At 46.6% G+C, this 25,171-nt stretch overlaps 1 protein-coding gene across 4 annotated transcripts in view; it reads left to right on the top strand.

Moving 5' to 3' along the window:
* The window catches only part of CFAP61 (cilia and flagella associated protein 61), a 256,962-nt gene that overhangs the window by 11,116 nt on the left and 220,675 nt on the right, over positions 1 to 25,171 (top strand). For all 4 annotated transcript variants that reach the window (XM_085887234.1, XM_085887231.1, XM_085887232.1 and 1 more), the window contains exon 2: positions 18,030 to 18,158. In XM_085887234.1, the coding sequence (XP_085743360.1) occupies positions 18,030 to 18,158 (129 nt within the window). The remainder of the gene's footprint in view (positions 1 to 18,029; positions 18,159 to 25,171) is intronic.

The raw sequence follows: 25,171 nt of genomic DNA on the forward strand, positions 1-25,171 counted from the left end.
CAGCCCGCAGAAGAAGGCCGCTGCAGGCAAACACAGCCGGCAGATGAACTGGCCGGCACAGGCCTTGAAGAAAAACAGCCAGCAGATGAACTGGCCGGCACAGGCCTTGCAGAAAAACAGCCAGCCGGCAGACGATCCAGCCGGCACAGGCCTTGCAGCTAAACAGCTGCAGATGAAGCTGGCCAGCCTTTGCCGTTCAGTGGAGGTTGGTGGAGGGAGTGCGGTGGTGCTGGCCACTTGGACCTACCTACCTGTCTCCCTCCCAACCTATCGCCTTTGCCTGTCACTGTACATACCCACTCCCTTAATTTGTCAAACCCCAATTTAGCCCCAACTTATTTTTTTGTTGTTTTTATTTTTACTTCCCCACTATAAATCGTCCCCTAACCCCCTTTATCGTCCTTGTTCGGCTAACCTATCCTGTCACCTAGCCTACTCCCAACCCCTACGTTCCCTTCCCGGAGGGGAACAAGGGAGAGCTAACGTCCTGTGTCGAGGCCCAACGAAGCCTCAGAATGGCCTCCCCAGAGTTCGGCGATCTATAACCAAAGTGGGTCCAGCGGCCCACAACGACAGCGAGGGGATGGATGGTGCGGAGGGGTACACTTCCTAATCTACCCTATCCATTTAACTGTTAAACTACCCCGGGGCTTTCAACAAGCGCCTCTCGCTTAAAGTATTGGTTCTAACAACCCAGATTCCCGTCGCCTGTGTTGGTGTCCTCACAATTTCGGGCCTCGCCCCCCAATTTTCTCTCCGTGCCCTCACACGGTCTCCTGGCTGGGACACGTGGCTCCCTTTGGCAGGCACGACCCTCTGCCGAATCTCCCGCTATGGCACCCCCGGGCACTACACTGCCTCCGAGCCTACCAGCTCCCTAACACCGGGGAGTGCCCCCCATGGCACCTCCCCTGAAACGCACACGTGGCAGGCCGGCCTCCCGGGCCCCTTTCCGAGGGTCACCCGTGCCCACAACACTGCCCACGTGGCTAATGGCGCCCCGGGCCCCCGCACCAAGCAGGCGCACCCGTGCCCACTACTCTATCCCGGCCCCCCATGGGCCCATGGCCTACCGCGGCCGACTAGCCTGGTGCCCGGGGTACCCACTCAGCGATACTCACCTTTCGCAGCCACGCTCCCAAGCCCGTCAACAGGGCTCCTGCACCCCTCCAAATGGGTCTCGAGCCTACTTTCCCACCAAAACAAAACGACCTCCATTTTTCAATTTGACTAACCCAGCTAACTCACTTTACTCTGACCCCGGGGTCCCTTGGGCGGGAGTCACTCCTCCCCCCAATCACTCATCGCACCATGCATTCCCCATTCGCTCCTCACACACAGACCCGCTGGCCTCACTCACTCACCAAGCACATGCTTCCACTTCACTCACCAACAACTCTTCAACACACTCACCGCTGAACTCTGCCATCCTTCTATCTGCATCCCCTAACTAAGTCGTGCTCCCACGTCGTCCCTTATACTATAGCACGTTCCTTTTAGCACTACGTTGCTAAGCTACGTCCCCTCTACACATTCACAAGTCTGTCACAGTCTCCAAATAAATCATTTTATTTCCCAACCTAAATCTGGCTACAATCCCTCTAACTAATCCATTCCACGGACTCCATGAGGACTTCCCCCTGCCCCATGAAGTCGGTCTAACTAAGCTAACCCTTCCCCCTAACTAGTTTCCATCCTGTGCCCAGGGGTCAAGGGGGTCTTTCACCCTTTGCCCAGGAATCCTGTGCACCCGAAAGTGAGGCTTGTTTTTTTTTTTTTTTCATGCGCAGCACCTGCGCGGCAACTCAGAGCTCGCGCACTTTACACCTGCCCGTGACGTCATGCAGCTGCACGTGTTCCTCGTCCCTCCTTGGACGGTACCATCCGGCAGAGATACCCCTCCTGCCGGATTCCAACCACACGTGCAGCCATGACGTCACCGTGCGCAAAAAAAAAACACAAGCCCCACGTCTCGAGGGGTTCCCCACGCGAACACATGTGCCTTGCCCGTTGGAGCTGAACACACACGATCGCGTGGAGAACCCGTCCGGTCCAAATCCGTTTACCTGCCTAAACTTTGTCCGTCCGCGGGATCGGCAAATCCACCGCGTGCGTTTCCGGACCGGGACTTCACTCTCGCAAGCGAGCACGTGGTGGTCTCGTGCGTTGCACAGCACGAACCTCGTACTCGCGGCTGGGTGAACCCGGCACGGTCCCCGAAACAACTACAGCCGCTACTCGGCTTTCTTTCTTCTGTCGTCGTCGTCGTCGCCATTCAACCCACGCACACCTGCGTGTTACGACGCACACAGTCCACTCCATCACATTCACACCGGGAGACGCGGCTGCGTGCTCCCGCATGCCAACCGACATCTCCCTCACATACCGCTCTCTCACACACACGGTCTCCCTTGCACACAGCGACCTTGCACACGGCCGTTCACTCCCGCGTGCCTCACTACTCACACAAACCATACTACTCACACACGCGGGGGCACTCAACCGCTGTGCCTCATCCACACACCATGCCTCACTCATACACGCGGGGGCACTCAACCGCGGTTCCTCATCCACACACGCGGGGGCACTCAACCGCGGTGCCTCACCCACACTCCGTGCCTCATCCACACACGGCGTGCTGGGAAGCACGTACTCCGGCACCATCGCCACCACACCACTCACACACGGGGTCGCTTCCACACACGGGGACGCTCACACCTTGCACCACACTCACAGGGACAACCATACTGGGGATTTGTGTCCCCACAAGGGTCTCCGGGGCCTCTATACCCCCCAAGCTCTCCGTGTACCCGTTCGCAGCACTCGCCCCCTCAACCTCGCAAAGCACGACCGAACTCACCTGGTCGTGACTCGCCTCAAGGGGGCATACTCCCTCCCCTCGTTCCTGGAGGAGGCCATCCAGGTGCTCGCACTGGGTCTCTACACGCTCCGCGAGCTCACCCCCATTGTCCTCCACTACCTCCGTGTGTGTGTGCGCATCACTTACCCCGTCTTCATCGTGTTTATTGGTCTCTGCTTCTTTCTGGCGTCTTTCCCTTATCTTTAAGTAGGTCAACCTTGCTTTCTCTTTAAGTCGCTCCCGTCCTTCCCTGTTTTTCACTCCTTGCTCTTTCACGATCTCCGCGTACCTCATCCTTGCTTTCCGTATTAATTGTTCTTTTCTCTCCCTCGCAATTACTTTCACCTCGTCTCTTGTCTCCCGAATTACTTTTTCCTTACCCGCCTCCACCGCGGGCCTGTCAGCCGTTGCACCCCCTTCCAGCTCGTTCGTTCCGACACGTGGAGTCGCCATTTTAAGTTCCCTGCTCACGGCCTTCATGCCCGCCTGCAGGCATCGGCCCATATTCTGTGTCTCACCCCGTAGTTCTTTCATCTCTTCCCTCATTTGCTGTGTATTCGCATCCATCGTCGTTTTCACTTCATTTGTATTTGTATCCATCTTTTCATCCATTTTTTGTGTATTCGCATCCATCTTTTCGTTCATGCCTTTCATTTCGTTTTTCATATCCGCATTCATTTTTGCCAGCATGGCGCATAGCTGGGCCATGTCGGGTGCGCTTGAGTGAGCCGTTTCGGCAGGGGTTGGGGAAGGGTCTTGGTGGAGAGGGGGGGGGGAGGTGTCATACACCGCGGCCGCTGCCGCACCCACCTCGGGCCCTGGGTTCAGTTGGGCGAGTCCGTGTTCCTGCACAATCAACATTTCCTGCTCGGGGATTCCATTCCTGGACCATGGATTCTACACATTCTACATCCATTTCTAATACCCCCGGCTCCCGCTCGCCTTGAGACGCCATCTTGCTTCTCTTAAAGGGTTAATTTCGCTCGCTCGTAATTTGGAGGGAATCGGGGGTCGCTTCTCTCACCCCTGGACCGATTCCCGTGAATTTAGCCGGAGACAGGAGAGCCCGTTTTCCTGTTCTCCGATACCAGTGCCGCGAGGAGGGCGATGAATTTGTATCGCACGACCTGACACCAGTGTTGCGGATTCGCGCCCGCCGGCGTGCTGACGGCCACGTAACTCGAATCGCGGCACGTCGCCCACCGGACGGACAATCCAGTCGTGACCCTCTCGGACTAACGCCGGGAACCAGTCACGGGTGGACCTTTCGGTCTCACCGCGATCGAGCCAATCAGCCCCCGCGTGGGATAGGGTTGCTCGCCGAATTCGACCTAAGTACCCACGCGGAGGGTAGACCGGGCGATCGCACCTCGCCGCAGGTCGACTTCGGACACGGGCCACTTAAGCGACCCGTTCCGTACTATCAGAATAACCGAGCGGTGTTATCGTCGACCTCGACGGTTCGATTAATTATCGGGCGTATTCAGCCCACTACCAACCCTTTACGTGAAGCAAGATGGGGATTCAATAGAGGAAAAGACGAAGCGAAGCGGGAGAACAGTTCAATAATAAAGCACATTTATTCGCGGCACACGGGAAGCACACATTCAATTCCACCAAAAGCACACAGAAAAGACACAATTCCATTTACACAAAAAGCAAATATAAAAGCAAAAACACAATGCAGAGCTAATACCGACTACCGAGCACACGGCAACACTTATACAATTCTACTTCACAGACGGCGCCGACAACACATTCCCAAAACCAAGGAAAAGAAATACCCTCAAGGATGAGGCGGGCCTGAGGCCGAGACCGGGTCGGCCTACCCGTCTGGTGATGAGACGCGGAGCGGCGATGGCGCCTCAACTCCGCGGGCCTCGCGGACAGTGCCTGGTAGGGGGTGGGAAAGGGGCCCCCTTGGTCGCACTATCTCAGCGCGGGGGGAAACAGGAGGGGGTTGCTGATGCTCGGGGTATAGAGGATCTTTATTGTCCCGCGACGAGCGTCTCCACCTCGGCCAGGTCGCGCTGTCGGCCTCCCTCGGGTGCAGCTTCCTGCACGACGCGAGCACCCCCTCATCTGGTGTCGCCGCCTTTCCACAGCTCCGTCCCCTCCGTTCCGACTCCAACGCACACGACGAGCAGCTCCACCGCCCGCGAAGTCTTGACTCTCTGTTTCCGACTCTCCTACTCTCCGACTCTGCGACTCTGCGACTCTCTGCGACTCTCTGCGACTCTCTGCGACTCTCTGCGACTCTCACTGACGAACACGGTCCTTTTATCCCCCCCGTAGCTTCGCCTTTGACCCCCTCCCTTTGACCTTTCACCTCGCTCCCCATTGGCCCGAGAAAAAGTGGGCGTGAAGGCTTTTTGATCCATAAATTTGCATATATCGATCGCCCTGGGGGCGGGGCCAATTCGCCCCTCGCTCACCGATTGGACGGCAAAAAGTGGGCGTGTGTCGTTTTTGATCCGTTTTTGAAGCACAAAATCCGTGATTTTGTACACGCTGTTCGACACGCGCCCTGCACGAGTCCAACACCGGTACCCACAGCGGGGCAAGAACGGTGGCGATGCTACGGTTGCGAGGTGTGACGGGAAGGTCGTGGCGGTTGTGGTGAAGCGGCATTGTGGTTGGTGGTTGATGTTGTGATTGTGGTGGTAATCATGGCGGTTGGTCCAAATTAAAGATAGTAAAAGAAAAACGGCTATCCTGAAGAGTCGCAGCACGCATAAATGACATGTATTCCCACTAGACAACGGGTTTGGGCCTAACTACACATGCACTTACCGAGATACCTCACCTAAGGGACCTGAATGGTGGTTTGCGAATTTGGTAACCACAACAATATATATATATATATATATATATACATATATATATATATATATATATATATATATATATATATATATATATATATATATGTATATATATACACACATATATATATATATATATATATATAAATACTGTTATGTCTGGGGGGGGGGAGGGTATGCATTCATACGCTCTCTCGTTGCGCTGGTTCGATCCTCGATTCATCGTGTCTTGTGGCCTTGCTGTGCCTCGTGCCTCACATCGGTTGGCTCTGGAGTTCTGCTGGCTTGGAGTACGGGACCGAATGGCGGGCGGACCTGCCTCCCTCTCCTGCTCGCATCTTGGCTCGAGAACTGGCTCCCTGGCGGCTGTGAGCGGTCTTGGGCCTACACCAGGAGGTCGACACCACCAGGAACAGCACCACGGTGGCTGGTTGGAGCTCACAGGCCGGAAACCGCGGTTCTGCGTGGAAGGGCAGACGGAACCTTGGCACCACCGTGTCTCCTGCCCCTGACGAGCGCAACGCCAGCTCGTCCGGCACCAATCCAGTGGCAAACCACGGGCAAGCCTGACCACTAGCTACGTTGTGTGTGTGCGTGTTGCTTGTGCATGTGTACCTGGCGCCTTCGAGGGTTTGAGATTTGTATATCCATTGGAATTGTTTGTGTTTTCCCGACGCCCGAACCCACACCACCTCCCGTCGAATCGCCCCCGGATCCCTCCTCTTGCCGAGTCTTATTAATTATCGTTCTGGTTGGAGAAATAAACATTATTAACTCAGTGAAAAGCGACTCATGCCACCTTCCTCGGCCCGTTTGCTGGAGAGCGATTAAAACCGCCATCCTTGGGTTATAAAAAATAAACCACTTCCATCGTTTCGGCTCATTCTACGTTGGCGGGACTGTTCAAGTCCCGTGGACGTCACAATACATAAATCTATCTATAATTCTAGCAATCTCTGTGTGTCTGTCTGTAACCGCTGTTTCTCGACAACCACTGGTCCGATTTAATTGAAACTTGCCAGGTATATTGCCAGGGACCTGAGTATGTGCCTCTTCAAGGTTTGATACTAATCGGACAAGTGGTTCCCAAGTTATGGCCATTTATTTACCAAACCAATGACAGGACATGGTGCTATGACGTCACAATTGACGTCACAATTCTTCTTCGTTTGATATGACGTTATAATTGATGCTGGGGACCTGAGTATGTGCCTTTTCAAGATTTGATATCGTTCTTCTTCATCCGTTTCAGCTGTTTCCCAAGTGTTTCTCAAGTTATGGCCATTTATTTACCAAACCAATGACAGGACACGGTGCTACGACGTCACAAAAAAAAATTTTGCACGTACGGCCACACACGTATGGGCACGCACTAGTATATATAAATATATATATATATATAAATATATATATATAAATATATATATATATATATATATATATATATATATATATATATATATATATATAATTCCAGCAATCTGTGTGTGCGTCTGTGACCACTGTTTCTCGACAACCGCTGGTCCGATCTAATTGAAACTTGCCAGGTATATTGCTGGGGACCTGAGGATGTGCCTTTTCAAGGTTTGATATTAATCGGACGAGTGCTTCCCAAGTTATGGCCATTTATTTACCAAGCAATGACAGGAACCGTTGCTGCGGCCATTTTTTATCAACCAATGACAGGAAGCGTTGCTGCATCGCCATGGTCGATGGGGAAGAGAAACTCGGCCGCGTTCGCCATTACAGGTTTTTTTTCTCTTTTCTCTTCTCTTCTCTTCTCTTCTCTTCTCTTCTCTTCTCTTCTCTTCTCTTTGTGTTTTTCCTTGTGAAAAGGCAAAATACGTTGGCGCTAATTGAATCATTGGTTAAAACTAATGATTTATCAAAACGTTGGCAGATCCAGCAGCCTCCGTATTCTTGCCCTGGACGGACGAGGCAACAAAGAAGAAGCGCCGTTTCCTCAGCGATGTTGTTTATGAAGAGGTGCTAACGAGATAAAGGTGTGTACAATGTACATGGAGACTATTTTTATTATTATTTATTTATTGAAGAAAAATTGTTCCAAAAATAATTTATCAAAAAAAGTGCACAACTTTTTTTTTGTTTCCAATTGTCAAAACGCTGTGGCCTTTGGAAGTGTTAAGGAATTCAGCTCTACCCAACATGCTTGCCAACGAAATACATCTCAATTTGGTGGTAAAAACGATTCACAACGACGGGTTTCCTTACTCATTGCTCTGCAGTCTGCATTAAACCCCTTCATTTGTCATCTCATTGACCTCATTTCATCTATCTATAATTCCAGCAATCTGTGTGTGTGTCTGTGTGTCTGTGACCGCTGTTTCCCGACAACCACTGGTCCGATCTAATTGAAACTTGCCAGCTATATTGCTGGGGACCTGAGTATGTGCCTTTTCAAGATTTGATATTAATCGGACAAGTGATTCCCAAGTTATGGCCATTTATTTACCAACCAATCACAGGACAGGTTGCTGCGTGGGTGTGGCTGCGTAGGCCGGTGCACGACCGGCCGATGATGACGCCGCGTGCTGTGCTGGTTACGATGGGGATCGATCGGTGCTTTAGTTACCTTGGGGTTGGAGTGCCAATGGTAAATGGCAGCGAATGTCATGGCAAGCAAAGACAGGGAGGTAAACTTGATTTTAATTAACTCTGCTTGTGTAAGTATCACAACAGTTGTTACTTCAATGCAAGCGATAATTCGTGGAATGATGTGAACATTCCGTTCGGGCACGCACTACTTTTGGATCGTGATGACTTTCTATATTCTAATAATTTCTCGATTTCTTATCCGCATTTATAGATAAACACAATGTCCCAATCCAGTCGTCGTTTATGAGAGCGAAGGAATGGCCTGTGTAGTTGTTTGAAAGTTTTTTTTTTTTTCCCCACGCATGGCCCCACCCAGTCGCATGTATGGTCATGCACATATGGGCACGCGAGAGCGAAGGAACGGCCTGTGTGGTTGTTGTTTCTGGCACGCGGTTCGAATTTTTTTTTGTATGTACGGCCACGCACATATGGGCACGCATGTACGGCCATGCACGTACGGCCACGCACGTACGGTCACGCGAGAGCGAAGGAACGGCCTGTGTGGTTGTTTCTGGCAAACGGTTTTAAAGTGTATATATATATATATATTTTTTTTTTTGCACGTACAACCACGCACGTATGGGCACGTAAAAGCGAAGGAACGGCTTGTGTGGTTGCTGTTTCTGGCACTCGGTTTAAGTTTTTTTGCGGGGGTGGGAGGGTTTGCATGTACGGCCATGCATCTACGGGCATGCACTTGTGTGTATATGTATATATATATATATATATATATATATATATATATATATATATATATATATATATATATATATATATATATATATATATATATATTGTTCCGGAACTGGCCTTTAGCAGGCTACTAAATATAGGATTAGCTCAGATCCCCCAGTAAATGCATGTTTAGCTAGGTTGTTCGGTAAAATGGACGTTACATGTGTGTCGGGAGGTGAAGGATGCATGTTTTATTGTTCGTACAGTGGTGGTATGCCGAGGGCTTCCTCTTCCTTCCCCTCTCCAGACGATAGGCCCCACCCAGTCGACTGAGGGGGAGTGGCCTGGAGAGGGAGGTGGAGCTAAGGGGAGGAGTTTGTCGGCTTCGTAAAGGGGGAGGAGTGAGTGGCTTCGAAGCGAGCAAACGAAGACCTCGTGAAGTGGTTCAGTTTGGGGTAACAGTCGGTTTTTTGAGGCGTGCTCAGGTTTCGAAGCGAGCGAACGAAGACCTCGAAGTTGTTCAGTTTGGGGGAACATTCGGTTTTTCGAGGCGTGCTCGGGTTTCAAAGCAAGCGAACGAAGGAGGGACAGTGTTGAATCTGCCGGGAGAGCTGAACCTGAGCACGCCGATTTCTGCCATTTCTTTGGCAGTAAGAGAGGCTGCCTGCACATCGAGGCTGCCTGCACATCGAGGCTGCCTTTTTGGCCATGGGAGAGGTGGCCTGCACATCTCATCTGCCTTTTTGGCAGTGGGAGAGGTGGCCTGCACGTCGAGTCGGCGATCGACTCTTATGAAGAGGTAATCGACAGGTTCAACCTGCGTCTAGCCGCGGAGCCTCCGTCCTTACACACCTCACGGCTCGACACATTTGTCAATCTGCCTGCGGAGCCCAGCACCTCGATTTGGCCTTGTCTGGGGAATAGGCAAGGCCTGGATTTGTATGCTGGACCTTGAGAGAAATCGGCTGAAACCCATCGTCGATCTCACGGTCTTGTGCCGTTGACATTGCTCGGGGCCAGAACGTGCTGAGGAGGGCGTGCACACGCGGTGCCTTGAGAAGAAAGAGTACGGTGCCGCCATCTTTCCACACGGCGTGTTCAAGCTTGGGCTTGAATCCGTGGACATCGGCTTGTTACGAGCGACATTCGTGCTTTTGACACTTTCCTCTCGTCCAGGAAACATCACCAAGTACTCTGTCTTGTCTGCATGCTGTTGGTCTGTCTTGTCTGCACGTTGTTTAAGGCATATCTCGGTAGGGACCCCCTCGAAAACTGTAATCCGTAGTTCCCTAGTTAAGAACGGGTTAAAGATTGTTAATAAAAACGTTGTCGTGAATGTTTTGCTTGTGTTGTGTTCCCCGATGTTCCCCAATAAATCTGGTTGGTTCGTATGAAGTTGCCGCTATGGATTAATTTGTGTCATGTCGAGGAACGATCCGTTTGATTGGCATATAAAACCAAAATGGTTACAGACTGGCAGAAAACGCTCGGCATCTGACAAAACCAGTCTGTAACCGGGGTCTATCTCCCCAACTGGTAAGGTCCAGGATTACGTTGGTATCGCGATTGAAGATGCGTGACCCGAGGCCTGCGCTGAGCCAGCCGGCGTTATAAACCCCGGAGATAGCCGGACTGGATTGAGAATCCCTCCGTCGCGGATCCTTAACATTTGGCAGTCAGGAGCAGGATATTTGGACCTGTGGTGCATTTTGCACCACGAACATTGGTTACGAGAGGCACGAGAGAGAGAAAAAAAAACGACGCTCGAAAATTTGATTTTATTTTGAGCGGATCGGGTGAAAACCTTGGAAATTATAAAGAAAATGGAGTCGCAAAATGGTGGTGCAGCTCCACCTTGGCACGACACCAAGTGGGAGTAGGCTATTCGTAGTGCAACGAACGGCACAACACGAGGCGGAGGCTCCCAGCCACCGGTTCAAACCACGTGGTCACGGCAGGCATAGCAGGACGACTACGTGAACATTGGCAAGCTTCAGACACAATTGGGGGATGCCTTGGAAGAGGTGAGGAATTATGAGAATTATATAAAGGAGGTACAAATTGAATTGGACGAGGCACAATGGCACGTAGACGAGATTCAGGAAAAAGGATGTGTACGGTGGGTTCCAACAAGTGGCCGATGTACGGGAACGAATTCGGTGGCTGAAAGAGGACTTAGCCAACAGGGTCGACGAACTATGTGGGGAAAAGAATAAAGTAGTGTTGTTTACCCGTCAGTTGGAATATTGAGAAGAGCGAACTGAACAAAAGAATAGAGGAAGAGCAGATTGGTGTCTCCCAGGAGAGGAAGAGCTTGGAGGAAGAATGGGGAAAAAAGCAAGAAAAGGAAAAATATGAACACTATTTGGAATTGAAACAACTGAAGGAAGAGGTAAGATCAGGCAATCAAATAAGAGCCTAGAACATCAGATAAAAAGAGGAGAGAAATATCTGGAGCAAAGGAAGGAAGAATTGTTGGAAAAGTCAAGACTGTTCGAAGAACTGCAGGAAGAAATGAGGGAAGTAGAGTGGAGTACCCCTGAGTTGGAACAAGAAAAGAGTGAACTGAACGAAAGAATAAAGGAAGAGCAAATTAGTAATTCTTGGGATAGGAAGAACTTGGAAGAAGAATGGAAAACAAAGCTGGAAAGGGAAAAACAGGGAAAAACAAAGCTGGAAGAGGAAAAACGGGAACATGATTTGGAATTGGAACGACTGAAGGGGAAGGTAAGAACAGGCAATTGGATGAGAAAAATCCAAGCGGAGACGATAAAAGGAAAAAAGAAATATCTGGAGAAACTAAAGAAATACGGTAAGAAAATGGACGAAATGAGGAGGGAAGCATGTGAAAGAGGTGAGGAGACGAGAGAGGAATTATGGGAAAAATTTCTGAGTTACAGAAACACCAAAATAAAGAGAGGGAATTACAAAACGAGCTGAGGATGTTAAGAGAGGAAAGAACGAGAACGGAGAATGAAACGTTAAGGAACCACACTGTGCAGATCCAACAGCGAGAAGCCAAAGCAAGACTAAAGAATGAGATGCAAGAAAGAGTAGTGAAACGAATGAAACAAGAAAGGGAGATCAACCAATTGAAAGAAACGACGAGATTGGTGAAGGTAGAACATGAGAGACAGTGGAAAAGGAAACAAAAAGAAGGACAAGAACAACTCAAGGAGAAAGCGAGGTTGGAGTACGCGGAGATGTTGGAAGAACAACAAATGAAGCAGGAAAAGGAGATCAATAAATTGAAGGAAACGAGATTGGAGAATGAGGAACATGAGAGACAGTGGGATAGAAAACAAAAATAACATGGATTTGAAATTGAACAATTAAAGGGGAAAGCAAGGTTGGAGTATGAGGAGATAGTGAAAGAACAACAAATGAAACAGGAAAGGGAAATCAGCCAATTGAAGGAAGCGACGAGATTGGAGAATGAGGAAAAGAGAGACAGTGGAATAAGAAACAAAAAGAACAAGGAATGAAACAGGAAAAGGAAATCAACAAATTGAAGGAAAATATGAGATTGTAGAATGAAGAACATGAGAGACGGTGGGATAGAAAACAAAAAGAAAACGAATTTGAAACTGACCAACTAAAGGAGAGAGCCAGGTTGGAGTCCACCGAGATGGAAAAACTCCGGAAAGATAACGAACAACTAAAAAGGCTCGGAGAGGAAGAACGAATCAAATGGGAAGGAAAATGGAGCCAGGAAGTAGAACAGCACAATAATGTGGGATGTGTGATATCACCACAGGGAGTAATGTTAGTGGAGTGGGACTTGATTGACATCACTCGTCGGATGGCACCACAATTAGAGCAAACCCCGGTGATGGAGACATTGAGGGAGCATACGGGGTTGTTGACGAATGAAACACCTTTTGAGCAGGTCCAGCATGTGGAGCTGACAGCCCCGGAGGAGTGTGGCGAACCGATGATGAACAACCTGCTGGAGAGAAGTGACCAGACAGAGGTGACTCTGGAACGAAGTGGGTACATACATACATGGTGCGGACGAGGAGCTGAAGGTAGAAATTGAATTTTATGTTAATGAGGAGACTCTGTCCGAGGGGGTGCACATATGCGTGACCCCTGAATGTGTGTGTGGAGTGCCTGTGAACGAATGCTGTGAGCCCACAGTCCAGACTACAGCACCGGTATGTGCTGCCGAGGCCGAAACGTGTGTGGGTGCTCAATTGGCGGTCGAGAATGTAACCCTGGAGTGCGACGCAGTTAGTCCGTATGCAGGCAAGGTTGAATGTGTGGAAGGTCAACACATAACCTTGGAATGTGTGCAGCCTGCTGTGTGTGGGAGTTCTGAGCGTGGAATGAGTGGTGACATAGGAAATAGGTGAGAGGTGCAAGGGGAAATGGAAGTGCCATCAGGACAGAACTTGAGCCAGGGGACGGAAACCATAATGGACAGCTCCGAATGGGTTCTTGCAGAGTTGGAGGTGCTGCATCCAGGAGCAGTTTTAGATTGGATTTTAGAAATCCAATTTAGAAATTGGATTTTAATTTCTCTATCAGCCTCACAGGAACTTTGGAGTGGAGTGCAGATGAGTAGCGGGTGGCACTGGCGTGTGTCACTTGGTCTTCACACCTTTCTGAGCACACGAAGGGTTTGGCTAGCTGAATGGGGTTTATTTGTCTTCAGGGAGTTATGGAGAAGAGGGGGAGGCTGCCTCCCTGATTGGGGTTTACCTGATTTCCGTGAACCCTGGAGAAGAGGGGGAGGCCATTCCACTGATTGGGGTTTACCTGACTTCCGTGAACCCTGGAGAAAAGGAGAGGGTGGTCCACAACCCCAATTGAGACGTGACCCCTTTGAGCCGTGGTGAAAGGGCGGCGGGGTCATGTAATGGGTAATGAGGGATTCGTTCCCTCACTCCCCTTCCAATGAGCCAAAGAAGCAGGCCATATGGGGATGTAGAAATTTTGATTGAAAATTGTACCGAAAGTGATTGCAAATTGAGAGATGACAGAAGGTATAAGAGTGGCACGAGTGGATTTGGGTGATTATTGAAAAAAAAAAAAGAGTGGTGGAGACGTTACAGGCAGAGCGTTAAATACACCTGAAACAAGTGGATGACAAAGAGTGGCTTGTTTGAGGAAGGATTGAAATGCCTGGTTAGAACCATGCAGTGGTTCCAAGGGGCTGGTGAAGAGATTTTGATGTTTCGTTTAAATTGTTGGAAATAAACGATGAGGGCAGTATGGAGGAGGCCAGCGGATGACTGACGTCGTGACAAATTAATTGGGGTTTGATGAAAAAGTGTACCAGTTAAATTTGATGATCAAGTGGGATCCGAGGGACTGGTGTGTTTTTGTTTTCACATAAACGTGAAAGGTATTGGATGGTGTTGTGGACTGGGTGTGTGGAACTGTGGAATTAATGACTAAAGAGTGTGGGTGAATGGCATGATTGTGGAAATGAGGAGAGTGAGTGCGAACAACGTACCCTGTCGGTAGGAGTCTCCTAACTAAGTTAGTGCAGGTTAGGGGGACTTAGAGGATTCGACATGGATTCTGGCTGCTGTTCCATTGTGCAGGCGGACTGCGAGGGTAGGTGCAGGCCAAGGTATGGGGATAATGGCTGGTAGTGTGACATGGTATTGGAAGTTGGTGAGTCGGGAAATAGGGCAGCAGGGCTTTGGAGGTTCCTGGCAGGTGAAGGCTGTCAGAGGTGCCAGGAGAACACCGTAGGGTTCACTGCCAGGAGAGCATGGCAGGGTTTAGTGCCAGGAGAGCACCATATGGGTGCTATGAGAGCACAGTGTGGGTGCTATGAGAGCACAGTGTGGATGCTTGGAGGGCACAGCATGGGGGCTAGAGAGAGCCACCCCTTAGTTAGGAGCACCAGAAGCACGCTCAGTTGAACCCCGAGGTCGCTGGGTGTCCTGCACCCCTGATTGGAAGCAGGCAAAAAGGCCTAATAGTAGTCACACTCCCCAGCCAGCGAGTTATGCCTGGCACCACCAAATGGAAAAAGACAAATAAGGGCATTGCCCAGGTTTAATAGAATGGAACAGTGTGCCAGGTCGGGAAAAATGGGTCATTAGGATCATTCTAGCCATAGCAGGGTTTGTTGCATTGTCTACAGCTAAAAGTAAATGGTTAGGTTCGATGGACTCTCCTCCGCACCATTCATGTGTGACACCTGGTACGAGTAGTGTTCAAGGGAAAATTTGTTAACCAGGTCCAGGCTAGGTCACCCTCTCCAAGTGCCAGAGAGGCCACCAGTATGTCATGAGCACACATCCACGAAGATAACAATTGAGTAAGAAACACACCATCCTGTCTGTAAAAGAAAAAAAAGAGAACTTAACCAAAACAAGTCAGGCAAGGAAGGTTAAGGGTACACTCCATCTCACCTGGTCTGAGGTCATCACACCCATTTGCGTCCTCAAGAACACCTCCAAACTGCATTTGCTTACCATCGATATCACCGTGCCACCATTGCTGTGTCACCTGCTGTCCATTGCAGGGCTTGTTGCCTGCTGCTGCTTGTGAGTAGGCCATATGGGCCGAAGCATTTTTGTGGGCCATTGAGGCCAAAGTGCTTTTGTGGGCCGTTGCGGCTGAAGATTCATGCCATTTTGTGGGCTCAGTGGGCCGAAGAACTCTTTGTGAGATTAGGCCACTGGGCCGACTGACCTCACCTGGTGAGAGGCCAATAAGGCCACAAAGTGAGGGAACCCTCAGGGGTGAGTGGACAACACTACCGGGAGGGGGCATGAAAGAGCAAACACGTGAAAGAACTTTGAACCTTTGAATGTTCTGCTCCTATGCAAATATTGGTGTTAAAAGTAAAATTGAATGCCCTCCCGTTCAAATCCATAATCAGAATGTTAAGTAGTGTGCATAGAGTGGGAATTTGTTTGTTAGATTGGTGACCCAACACACTAGGATAGGGATATGCCAATCTTACTGTGACACTTTGGTTTTTGGAGTTAAGTGCTTCTCATGTTCTGGGTTATAGTAAATGGGAGATCTGTGCTGTACTTTAGATAGGGCCATTGCCGTGGGCTGCCCCAGATAGAGGCTCGGGAGAGCCTCGGGAGAAAGGTGGGGGGGGGTAGTGTTACAGAAATGGCCCTGAGCAGGCTACTAAATATAGGATTAGCTCAGATCCCCCATTAAATGCATGTTTAGCAACGTTGTTCAGTAAAATGGACGTTGCATGTGTGTCGGGAGGTGTAGGATGCATGTTTATTGTTCGCACAGTGGTGGTGTGCCGATGACATCAAACAATTCTGTGGACCATTTTATCCCAAGATGCCCCTCAAAATTTTTCTTAATTTAATTTTATTAATGATTGGATGTCGCTTTCTACATATGCAATTATGATGTCATAACGAAAATACCTATGTTGACATAAAAAATCACATTCTCCATGTGCCAAGTTTCAATTTTTCCTTGTTGTGGTTTCAGAGGTACAGAGGTCCAAAGTTTTTCCGTTTTTCCAACATGGTTGCAACACCACGTGACCTTATGACATCATAATTATCATTAAAACATTCTCCATGAGTAGTTGCACCAATGGTGAAAATTTTGTCTTAATCCACCAAGCGGTTGCGGAGAAAAAACATGAAAGTTCTGTGTGGACAGACAGACAGACAGAGACAAACAAACAAATGGACCCAAATGCAATACCCTCTCCTTCGGCGAGGATAATAAAACAATGAGGGAACAAATTGAAACAGTTGATGAACGTCATCATAGACTTACACGGGAAGCAGAAAGGAAAATAATGAGGTAGGAGAACGAGACAGCCAATTAATGTCAACACAGATTTGCACAGGATGCAGCAAGAAAAAGCATGAGGCAAGAGAATGAGATGGCTGATCAACTTCAACAGCAACTTGCACAGGATGCTGAGCAATGAAGACTAAGGAGGGTAATACGTTCTCAGAAAATATATTCAACAGCATCCGTAATGAATCAGACAAAGTACCTGATTATATTGTCCAAGAGCATAATTACGGTCCGATCACCTCACCATGTGTGTACTGTTCTGTGAAACAATTCACAAATTAATCAACAGGGAAAGGGGATGGATTAACATGGTGTTGCTCCAAGGGGAAAGTTTAATTAGCTCCACAATTTGCCGTACCTGCTCAACTGCAACAACTTTATTAAGGTAATGATGGAAAACATTGCAACTTACGAGACAATAACCGAAGTTGTAATTTGGCTTTGTTCCAAACACAGCCGTTTCAGATATCTGGGATTTATAAACATTGTATTTCACATGTGCATGGACATGTATTCACATGTTCTGTGAAGTAAATAAATAGTTTACATGACATCAAGTCTGGATCTGAACTCGTCAAATTTTGCACTCATCAAATGTTGTGGGCAGTGTTTATGCGCATTACACCCTTCTGTTGGGTGAAAACCGAAATTACTCTTTTTGTTTGTGTACAGCATACAAAAGGACATTTTGTTTTGAAATCAATATGTCCAAATGTCATACATGTCTATGCCCATGGGTTTCCACGGGTGCCCCACCAGTATATTATAAAGCAGGAATGTCTGTCTGTCCGTCCATCCAAATCTCCATCCCTGAACTACTCCCTCAGTTTTGGGGCTAGTTCTGCCAAAACCTCTGTGGAACCTTTTGGGGTCCCACCCAGTGTCCTAAGGAAGGCAGGGTGGGTTTCACAAATACCGCAATACAATTATGATTTTGAGTTGAGTTTTTATCCATACGAAGCTGCTCCCTATCCGGATGTAACATCATAACGGTGTTTATATTAGTTAACCTCACAATTGCTGTTTGTTTACTTTATCACCACACTTTGTCCCGCCTCCCCTTCCCATGCACAGCACAAGTACCTCTCTGGGTATATATATATATATATATATATATATATATATATATATATATATATATATATATATATATATGTGTCACAGTAAGTTGGTATGCAGTTTTTAAGTGTTGAGAGTGATGTGTGTGTTGTGTGTCCCATTGCTTGCTAGTAGAACATGAAGAACAGAATGAAAGACTGCTCCAAAAAAATAACCAATTTATTGTGTTTCACCAGGATGGAGAATAGTCTCCTCGATCAAATGACTTGGAGGAGGGCAGATGCCCAGGACGCAGTAGAGGTCACCAAGCTATGTTGTCCGAGTGCCCTGAAGACTTTTGGGAAGGTCGATGTGCCTCAACTCATGTGAGATAAACATGTGGTACCATGTCACAGCCTTTCTGTTAAATCAGATTTGATACTTGGATAAAGGAATGTTCTACAACTTGGACAAGCCTGTGGGTACAATTGATGTCTTTGATTAATTGATTACAGAATATGATAAAAAAAACGGTTCATTGGGATCAGAGTACTGTATTTCTTGAGACCTTCTTTGTTGAAATGGAAAAATAATCTTGTCATTCATTTTGTCTTTGTATGGTACTGTTAGTACTGAATGTATAAAATGTATTTGCATCTATGAAATATGTGATTTTTAAACCTTTCACCACCATACACATTGAATGTGTCACACATTACTTACTTGGTGCTAAAACTGTGACGTCAAAGATTATCCTTCAACTGTGTTACAGTGGAGGTAAAAAATTTGTCTTTCAACACAGTACTGTCTGAATACTTTCATAAGGGTAATCCTCACGTGTTTCATGTGCTAACTGGGATGTTACTGGCAGAAGGTCGTGCAGGTAACGCCTGCCCATGTCGCTGTTGTTTTGTCAGCTCCTTATGTCGGTTTCTTCCTGAGCTAGTGTCATGGTATCCTTAGTTCTGAGTTACTGCACAAGTCGACATTCATGCAGTGGAAACATTCTCTGTCATTGTCCCGTAGCCTTGCATAAATTCCTTTATATTGTTCTATGTTGCACCAGCAGGGGTAGCCAGCGTTGCCGGGCAACGTCGGGTCCCTCTTCCCACCCCACCTCCTTCAAATCTCACACTCTCACTATGTCTCTCCAAAAATACCGTTTGGAAAACCCCTCCATCGACTTTCTCAACAATCCTCTGGAAGAAGTCCTTTCATTCAAGCTTCTGGGTCTCACTATCTGCCATGATCTTTCCTGGGAAAGCCACATTTCCAAGCTGGCCTCCAAAGCCAGGTCGCCGACTGGAAATCCTCCATCGTGCAAAGTCCTTCCTTGGCCCACCTGAGCTCCTGACCACAAACAAAACTTTCATCTGCAGCCTGATGGAGTACTGCTCTCCCCTCTGGACTGGTGCTCCTGCCTCTCACCTTTCTTGATTTCACGCTGTGGAAACCAAGACATTTCGGATCATTGGTATCTTCCGTGATGAGGCTGAGTCTTTGGGTCTCTCACCTTCTCACCACAGGCAGGTCGGTGGTCTTTCTGTCTTCTACCGTCTCCTCTCCAGTCTCGCCCCCCCCCGCCATCGCTCTGTCTGTCTCCCCCCATATTTCCGCAGGGCACTCAAAGTCCGCCAACAACCCCCTTCTGGTAAAACTACCAAAATTACGAATCACTGCTCACCCTCACTCTTTCATTCTTCTTTTTCCCACCTTTGGAATAAACTCCCACACACTCTTCAATCTTCCCTCTCGGCCTTCAAAACAGCTGTTCACCACCACCGATTATCTTCCCCCATCCAAATCCTTGATCTTTTCTACCCTCGTTAATCCACCCCAAACCCACCTCCTTCAAATTCCCTACTTTCCTTCCTGAAATTCCCTGTAGTGTCCATCTTGTATATGCAGTGTTCCCCGCCCCATCCCTCTCCCTTCCACAGATCTCTTAATGTCTCTGTTCCCCAATGTTTTGTCCTTCCCTCTCCCACCCCTCTTATCTCATCCACCCCCCACCCCCTTACTGTGCGTTGTGTGTTCGCTCTCATACGAGCCTCAACAAGGTTTCCAAAAAAAAAACTCTCTGGAATTTCCCCGGCCTCCCGACTAATTTAATTACGTACACAGGTATTTCACGACCAACCCCATTTTAATGTCTATTTACTTCACATAATATTCCATGTCCACCAGTTTGTTTATGATTCTTGAAAAGTTGGGTGAAAACCGAATTTAAAAAAATGAAATATCACCATTTTCTTTCCCCTGCAGGAGAATTAACGAACATACCTTTATTGTGTGGTGTATGTTAGACCGTTGCCGCGATCACTGCGGACAAACATGCATTACATCCAGGGCCGGATTTTCCAATAGGCAACATAGGCCATTGGCCGAGGGCCCACCAGTAACTGGGGGCACACCGGGGACTTGTGGGTTCTCTGATCGGCCAAGGAGTAGGCGAGTAGGCCCTATAGTAAAATGAATAAAATAAAATAAGGTAACGAAAAATATAACAGTACATTTTAAAATACCCTCTTCCCACTATCTATCTATCTATCTATCTATCTATCTATCTGTAGATTATATACATTACGTGTTGTATTTAGTGGACTTCATTGTTATGTTAAGGCCAGGGGTTGACTCAGCCTGTCATCCTTCCGAGGTCGGCGAAATGAGTACCAGTATACTGGGCCGGTGTATACCCCGGTTAAAATAGGTGTACCATATCCCTGTGTCGTAAGAGGCGACCAGGGTTGCGTCAGGAAGGGCATCCGGCGTAAAACATGTGCCAAATCTCGATGCGGATCATACGGATGATCCGCTGTGGCGACCCCTAACGGGAGCAGCCGAAAGAAGAACAACATTGTTATGTTAAGGCCCTGTCACACCATGACCATTTAGCCAACGTATGCCTGACGTATGCAAAATTGTGCTAAAACGCCGGCACACATCGAATACGTTATGGGTAAGTTTGTATACGTTAAGAGCATGCTGAAAAACACTGCCATATGTTGTATTTTGCAGTTGTCCTCAAATTTTAGCATGCTTGAAATTTTACGATGTATGCCAGCGTATGACTCACACGTTCCGCTACGCTGGCCATAAGTTGTAGGCACGTTATGCGATCATTGCCACACCTCGACACACATTACTTGTAAGTTACTCATAAGTCAAAACACGTCGAGGTAATGATTAGCGTACCCCAAACTTATCTATAACCTATGAGTAACATGTTGTAGACACGTTACACGATCGTTGACACACGTCGAGGCACGTTATGCGATCGTTGACACACGTCGAGGCACGTTACTTGTAAGTTATTCATAAGTCGAAACACGTCGAGGTAATGCTTAGCGTACCCAAAACTTATTTCTAACCTATGAGTAACGTGCTTTGAACCTATGTGTGACGTACCTCCAACGCATATTGACGTATGTAGACGTATTTGATTGACGTCTTCCGGACGACCACAGAACTTGCTGAACGTGTTTCTAATTTAAAGTTACCATATAATGGCGTATTGGCAGCGTTTAAAAAAAAAAAACAACAACAATAACTTCCGATATTTCGCCACGTGTCATAACGTCACGTCCGATTGCCTCTTCAGTTTGCTCATGTCTTATTCTTAGTTCCTCCTCTACGAATATTTTCTGTTTGAGGACATTGTCACGTCGACATCGAAACTTAAAAGCAAATGTCCGAATATATTTTAAAATTAGTGATAGACTAAAAAAAAAACTAAAAAAAAAACACAACTTCAGATATTTCGTCAGTGCCTTCATGGAGCCAAGGAGAAAAAAAATGTAACTTGACGGAGAAAATAAGTTTCGGGTATGCTAAACATTACCTCGACGTGTTTCGACTTTTGAGTAACTTACAAGGAACTTGTGTCGACGTGTGTCAACGATCGCATATCGTGCCTACAACTTATTCCCAGCGTAGCGGAATGTGTGAGCCATACGGCGAGTACTTCGTAAAATTTTCAGCACGCTTGAAATTTCACGACGTACTGGATGTACCACGAAATATGACGGCGTACTTCATCGTTTTTCAGCGTGCTCTTAACGTATACACAACTTCCCAATACCGTATTCGACGTGTGCCAGCATTTTAGACACATTTTTCATAGGTCGGCATATGCTGGCTAAATCGTCAAGGTGTGACTGCGCGGTTGACACTTCCAATTCTCAGGCAGTTATGATTTAAATCGGCGTGCGACAGGTTTTTAACAGGCTACGCCATGAGTTCGTCGGCGATACGTGCAGCGCTATGCCTAAGTTAGACTATCGTTGGGCATAGGTTGTGAACGCCGACAACAGGCGAAGTATTCGTTGGTATAAGTTATCTATAAGACAACGAAACGTTCTGTTCCCGTTACTAATATAATATGTTATGCATACGACCAACACGTTATGAATACGAGCCAAACTTTAAAAAAAAAAAAAAACATCAAAATTTTAGCATACGCCAACGTTTTACATTCATTTTTATACATTGCCATTGCTGGCTAAATCATCAAGGTGTGACAGCGCCTTTACGTGTGTTTTTGTGTTCTTATTTTGTGATATTGGTATCTCTTATACTGGACTTGAACTTATTTATTATTACTTTATGCTTACAGATTATAATTCTTGGAATCTTGGGGATTCTCATGAGATAGATTAATTATGTCGTCCCAGAAGAAATATATGAGTGGCTCACAAAAGAGAAAGTTAAAAGAAACCAAAGCTGCACAACTCCAATCACTTCCAAAGCTGACAACCTTTTTAAAACGAAAAACAAGGGAAGATTCAGAGCCTAGTGCCAGTGACGGTAAACTTCCAGGGGATGACCATGACGAAGCAAGGTCAGTTGAGTTGCGCATAGTTGAAACACTAAAATTTTTGACATCAAGAGGTCTTCCTCTCAGAGGTGGTGATGAAAGAATTGGCGCTTGCAACAATGGTAATTACCTTGGAGTACTAGAACTCTTAGCAAAATTTGACCCTCTTCTTGCACAGCATCTGGGTAAGTATGGTGCTGTAGGCAGTGGAAAGACTTCATATCTCTCAAAAACGATTTCTGATGACATTATCAATCTGATGGCTGAAGAAATTCACTCAGTTATCATAGGTTAATTGAAACAAGCCAAATATTATTCAGTTCGTGTTGATTCCACACCGGATGTTAGTCATACTGACCAATTTACATTCATAGTTCGTTATATAAAACCTGACGGTAAACCTGTTGAGCGATTTCTGAAGTTCATAGACACACATGACCATGGTGCAGAGAGCATAGCCTCAACTGTTGTAAAATTAATCGAAGATGTTGGTCTTGATTCGCGTGACATGAGAGGCCAGAGTTATGACAATGCTGCCAATATGTCTGGCATTTACACTGGTCTCCAAGCCAGAATAAAGACTATGAATCCCCTGGCATATTATGTCCCTTGTGCAGGTCACTCCTTGAACCTTGTAGGAACATCAGCTGCCAGCAGTTGCCTTGTGTGTTTCATATTTCAGTATTTTACAAGCCTTATATAACTTCTTCTCAGCCTCCACATATAGATGGGATCACTTGAAAGCCGCACTACCAGCTGCAGGAATTGTACTGAAATCCCTATCAGATACTCGCTGGAGTGCAAGGGCTGATGTTGTTAAAGCAGTGTTTTTACATTACCATGAGATAAAGTCAGCACTGGAGAACATATGTTCTTACAGCAAACAAACTGTGGCTACAAAGCTTGAAGGTGAAGGTCTCAGAAAACAAATTGAATCATTTGAAACAGCACTTCTTACTGTAATATGGTATAAGATTTTGACAAGGTTTAATGCAACCAACTTATCACTTCAAAAAGTTGAGACTGACCTTCTGTCAGTTGTGAACCTGTATTAGAGTTTGATCTCCTTCATCTCTGAAATGAGACGGCGTCAGTTTGATGAAATAGATCAGGCTAGGACTTTTGCTGAGCCTATCTATACAGATACAACAAAAAGAACAAAAAAGAGAAAAAAATTATTTCATGAATCAGTTGGGATAGAAACTCATCTTGATCCACATCAGAAGTTCATGGTGGACAATTTTTACACAATATTAGATTGCCTTAGGAATGAATTAGAGCGCAGAGTGAATGCCTATTCATAAATAAAGAAGCTGTCTAGCTTTTTAACAGAGTATGACAATATGAACTATGATGACCTCAAAGCTCAACTGGAACTCCTTCTCAGTACCTATTCCAGTGACCTGGAAGCATCTGTTTTAGATGAATTTTTGCAGTTTAAAGACCTTTTGTCTTCTGAATCTGACAGGTCAGTGACAAACATTTCCACTTTGTTGAGGTCTAAAGATGGTATTTTGACAACTGCCTTTCCAAACATTAGTATCTTGGTAAGAATGTTCCTTACCATCCCCATTACAAACTGTCAAGGAGAGAGGTCTTTCTCTACTCTATCTCGGGTGAAGAATCACCTGAGATCAACTTTGGGACAAACCAGATTAAACTCACTTTCATTACGATTCATTGAATCTGACCTCCTACAATCCCTTGACACAAACAGTATCATTGACAAATTTGCCAAAGAAAAAAGCAGGAAAATGTCATTTTGAACTTCACATAGTTGTGCTTGCAAAATTTATTATGCTTCAGTTTCATTGTATTTTTCCATTATTCCTATGTGTAAGATGTACATGATATGGAACTTGATTTACTTTGATGCACTTTGATGTACTTGATATGGAAGTAATTTGATTAAAAAGTATAAGGGTATGTTCTTTTGAACATATGAGTCCCATCGGAACATGAAGCTATCGTTCTTTTTGTTAAAGGCCATTATGGGAACACAGAAATAAGGGTATGTTTAGCACCGTCATCATGGTTGGCATCTCGCAATATAATATATTAGCATGATTAAAAATACCGTTTTTCCCTCGCATCTTCATGTCTGTCAAAAAACCAGTGTCAAGGTGCACAACTACAGCTCATAACCTATCCATTGAGGTGTTTTCGGCCCCCCCTGCTTTCCCGTTTTCACGCCACTGTCCACACAAAATTCATCAATCAATTCTATACAGAGTCTGGGGGACTCAATTATTGATGTTACATTATTTTGTAATTCTTTTTTTTTACATTACAATATTACGACATATATTATATATATATATATATATATATATATATATATATATATGTATATATATATATATATATATATATATATATATATATATGTATATATATATATATATATATATATATATATACTGGGTGAATGCACCCGGCACTGCCCGGGTTCTTTTTGAATGAATTTAATCTTCTATACATATGTCTGATGCGAGCACAGTATCAGTTCCCTATTGAGCCATGGCAGTCATAGGCTAAGGGGGTTGGTGAGGGGGAAACACACCCCCTCCCCCCCCCCTGGCC

Source organism: Eptatretus burgeri, chromosome 7 (assembly GCF_056783735.1).
Source record: "Eptatretus burgeri isolate ZD-2024b chromosome 7, Ebu_testis_v1, whole genome shotgun sequence".
NCBI classification, from domain to species: Eukaryota; Metazoa; Chordata; class Myxini; order Myxiniformes; family Myxinidae; genus Eptatretus; species Eptatretus burgeri.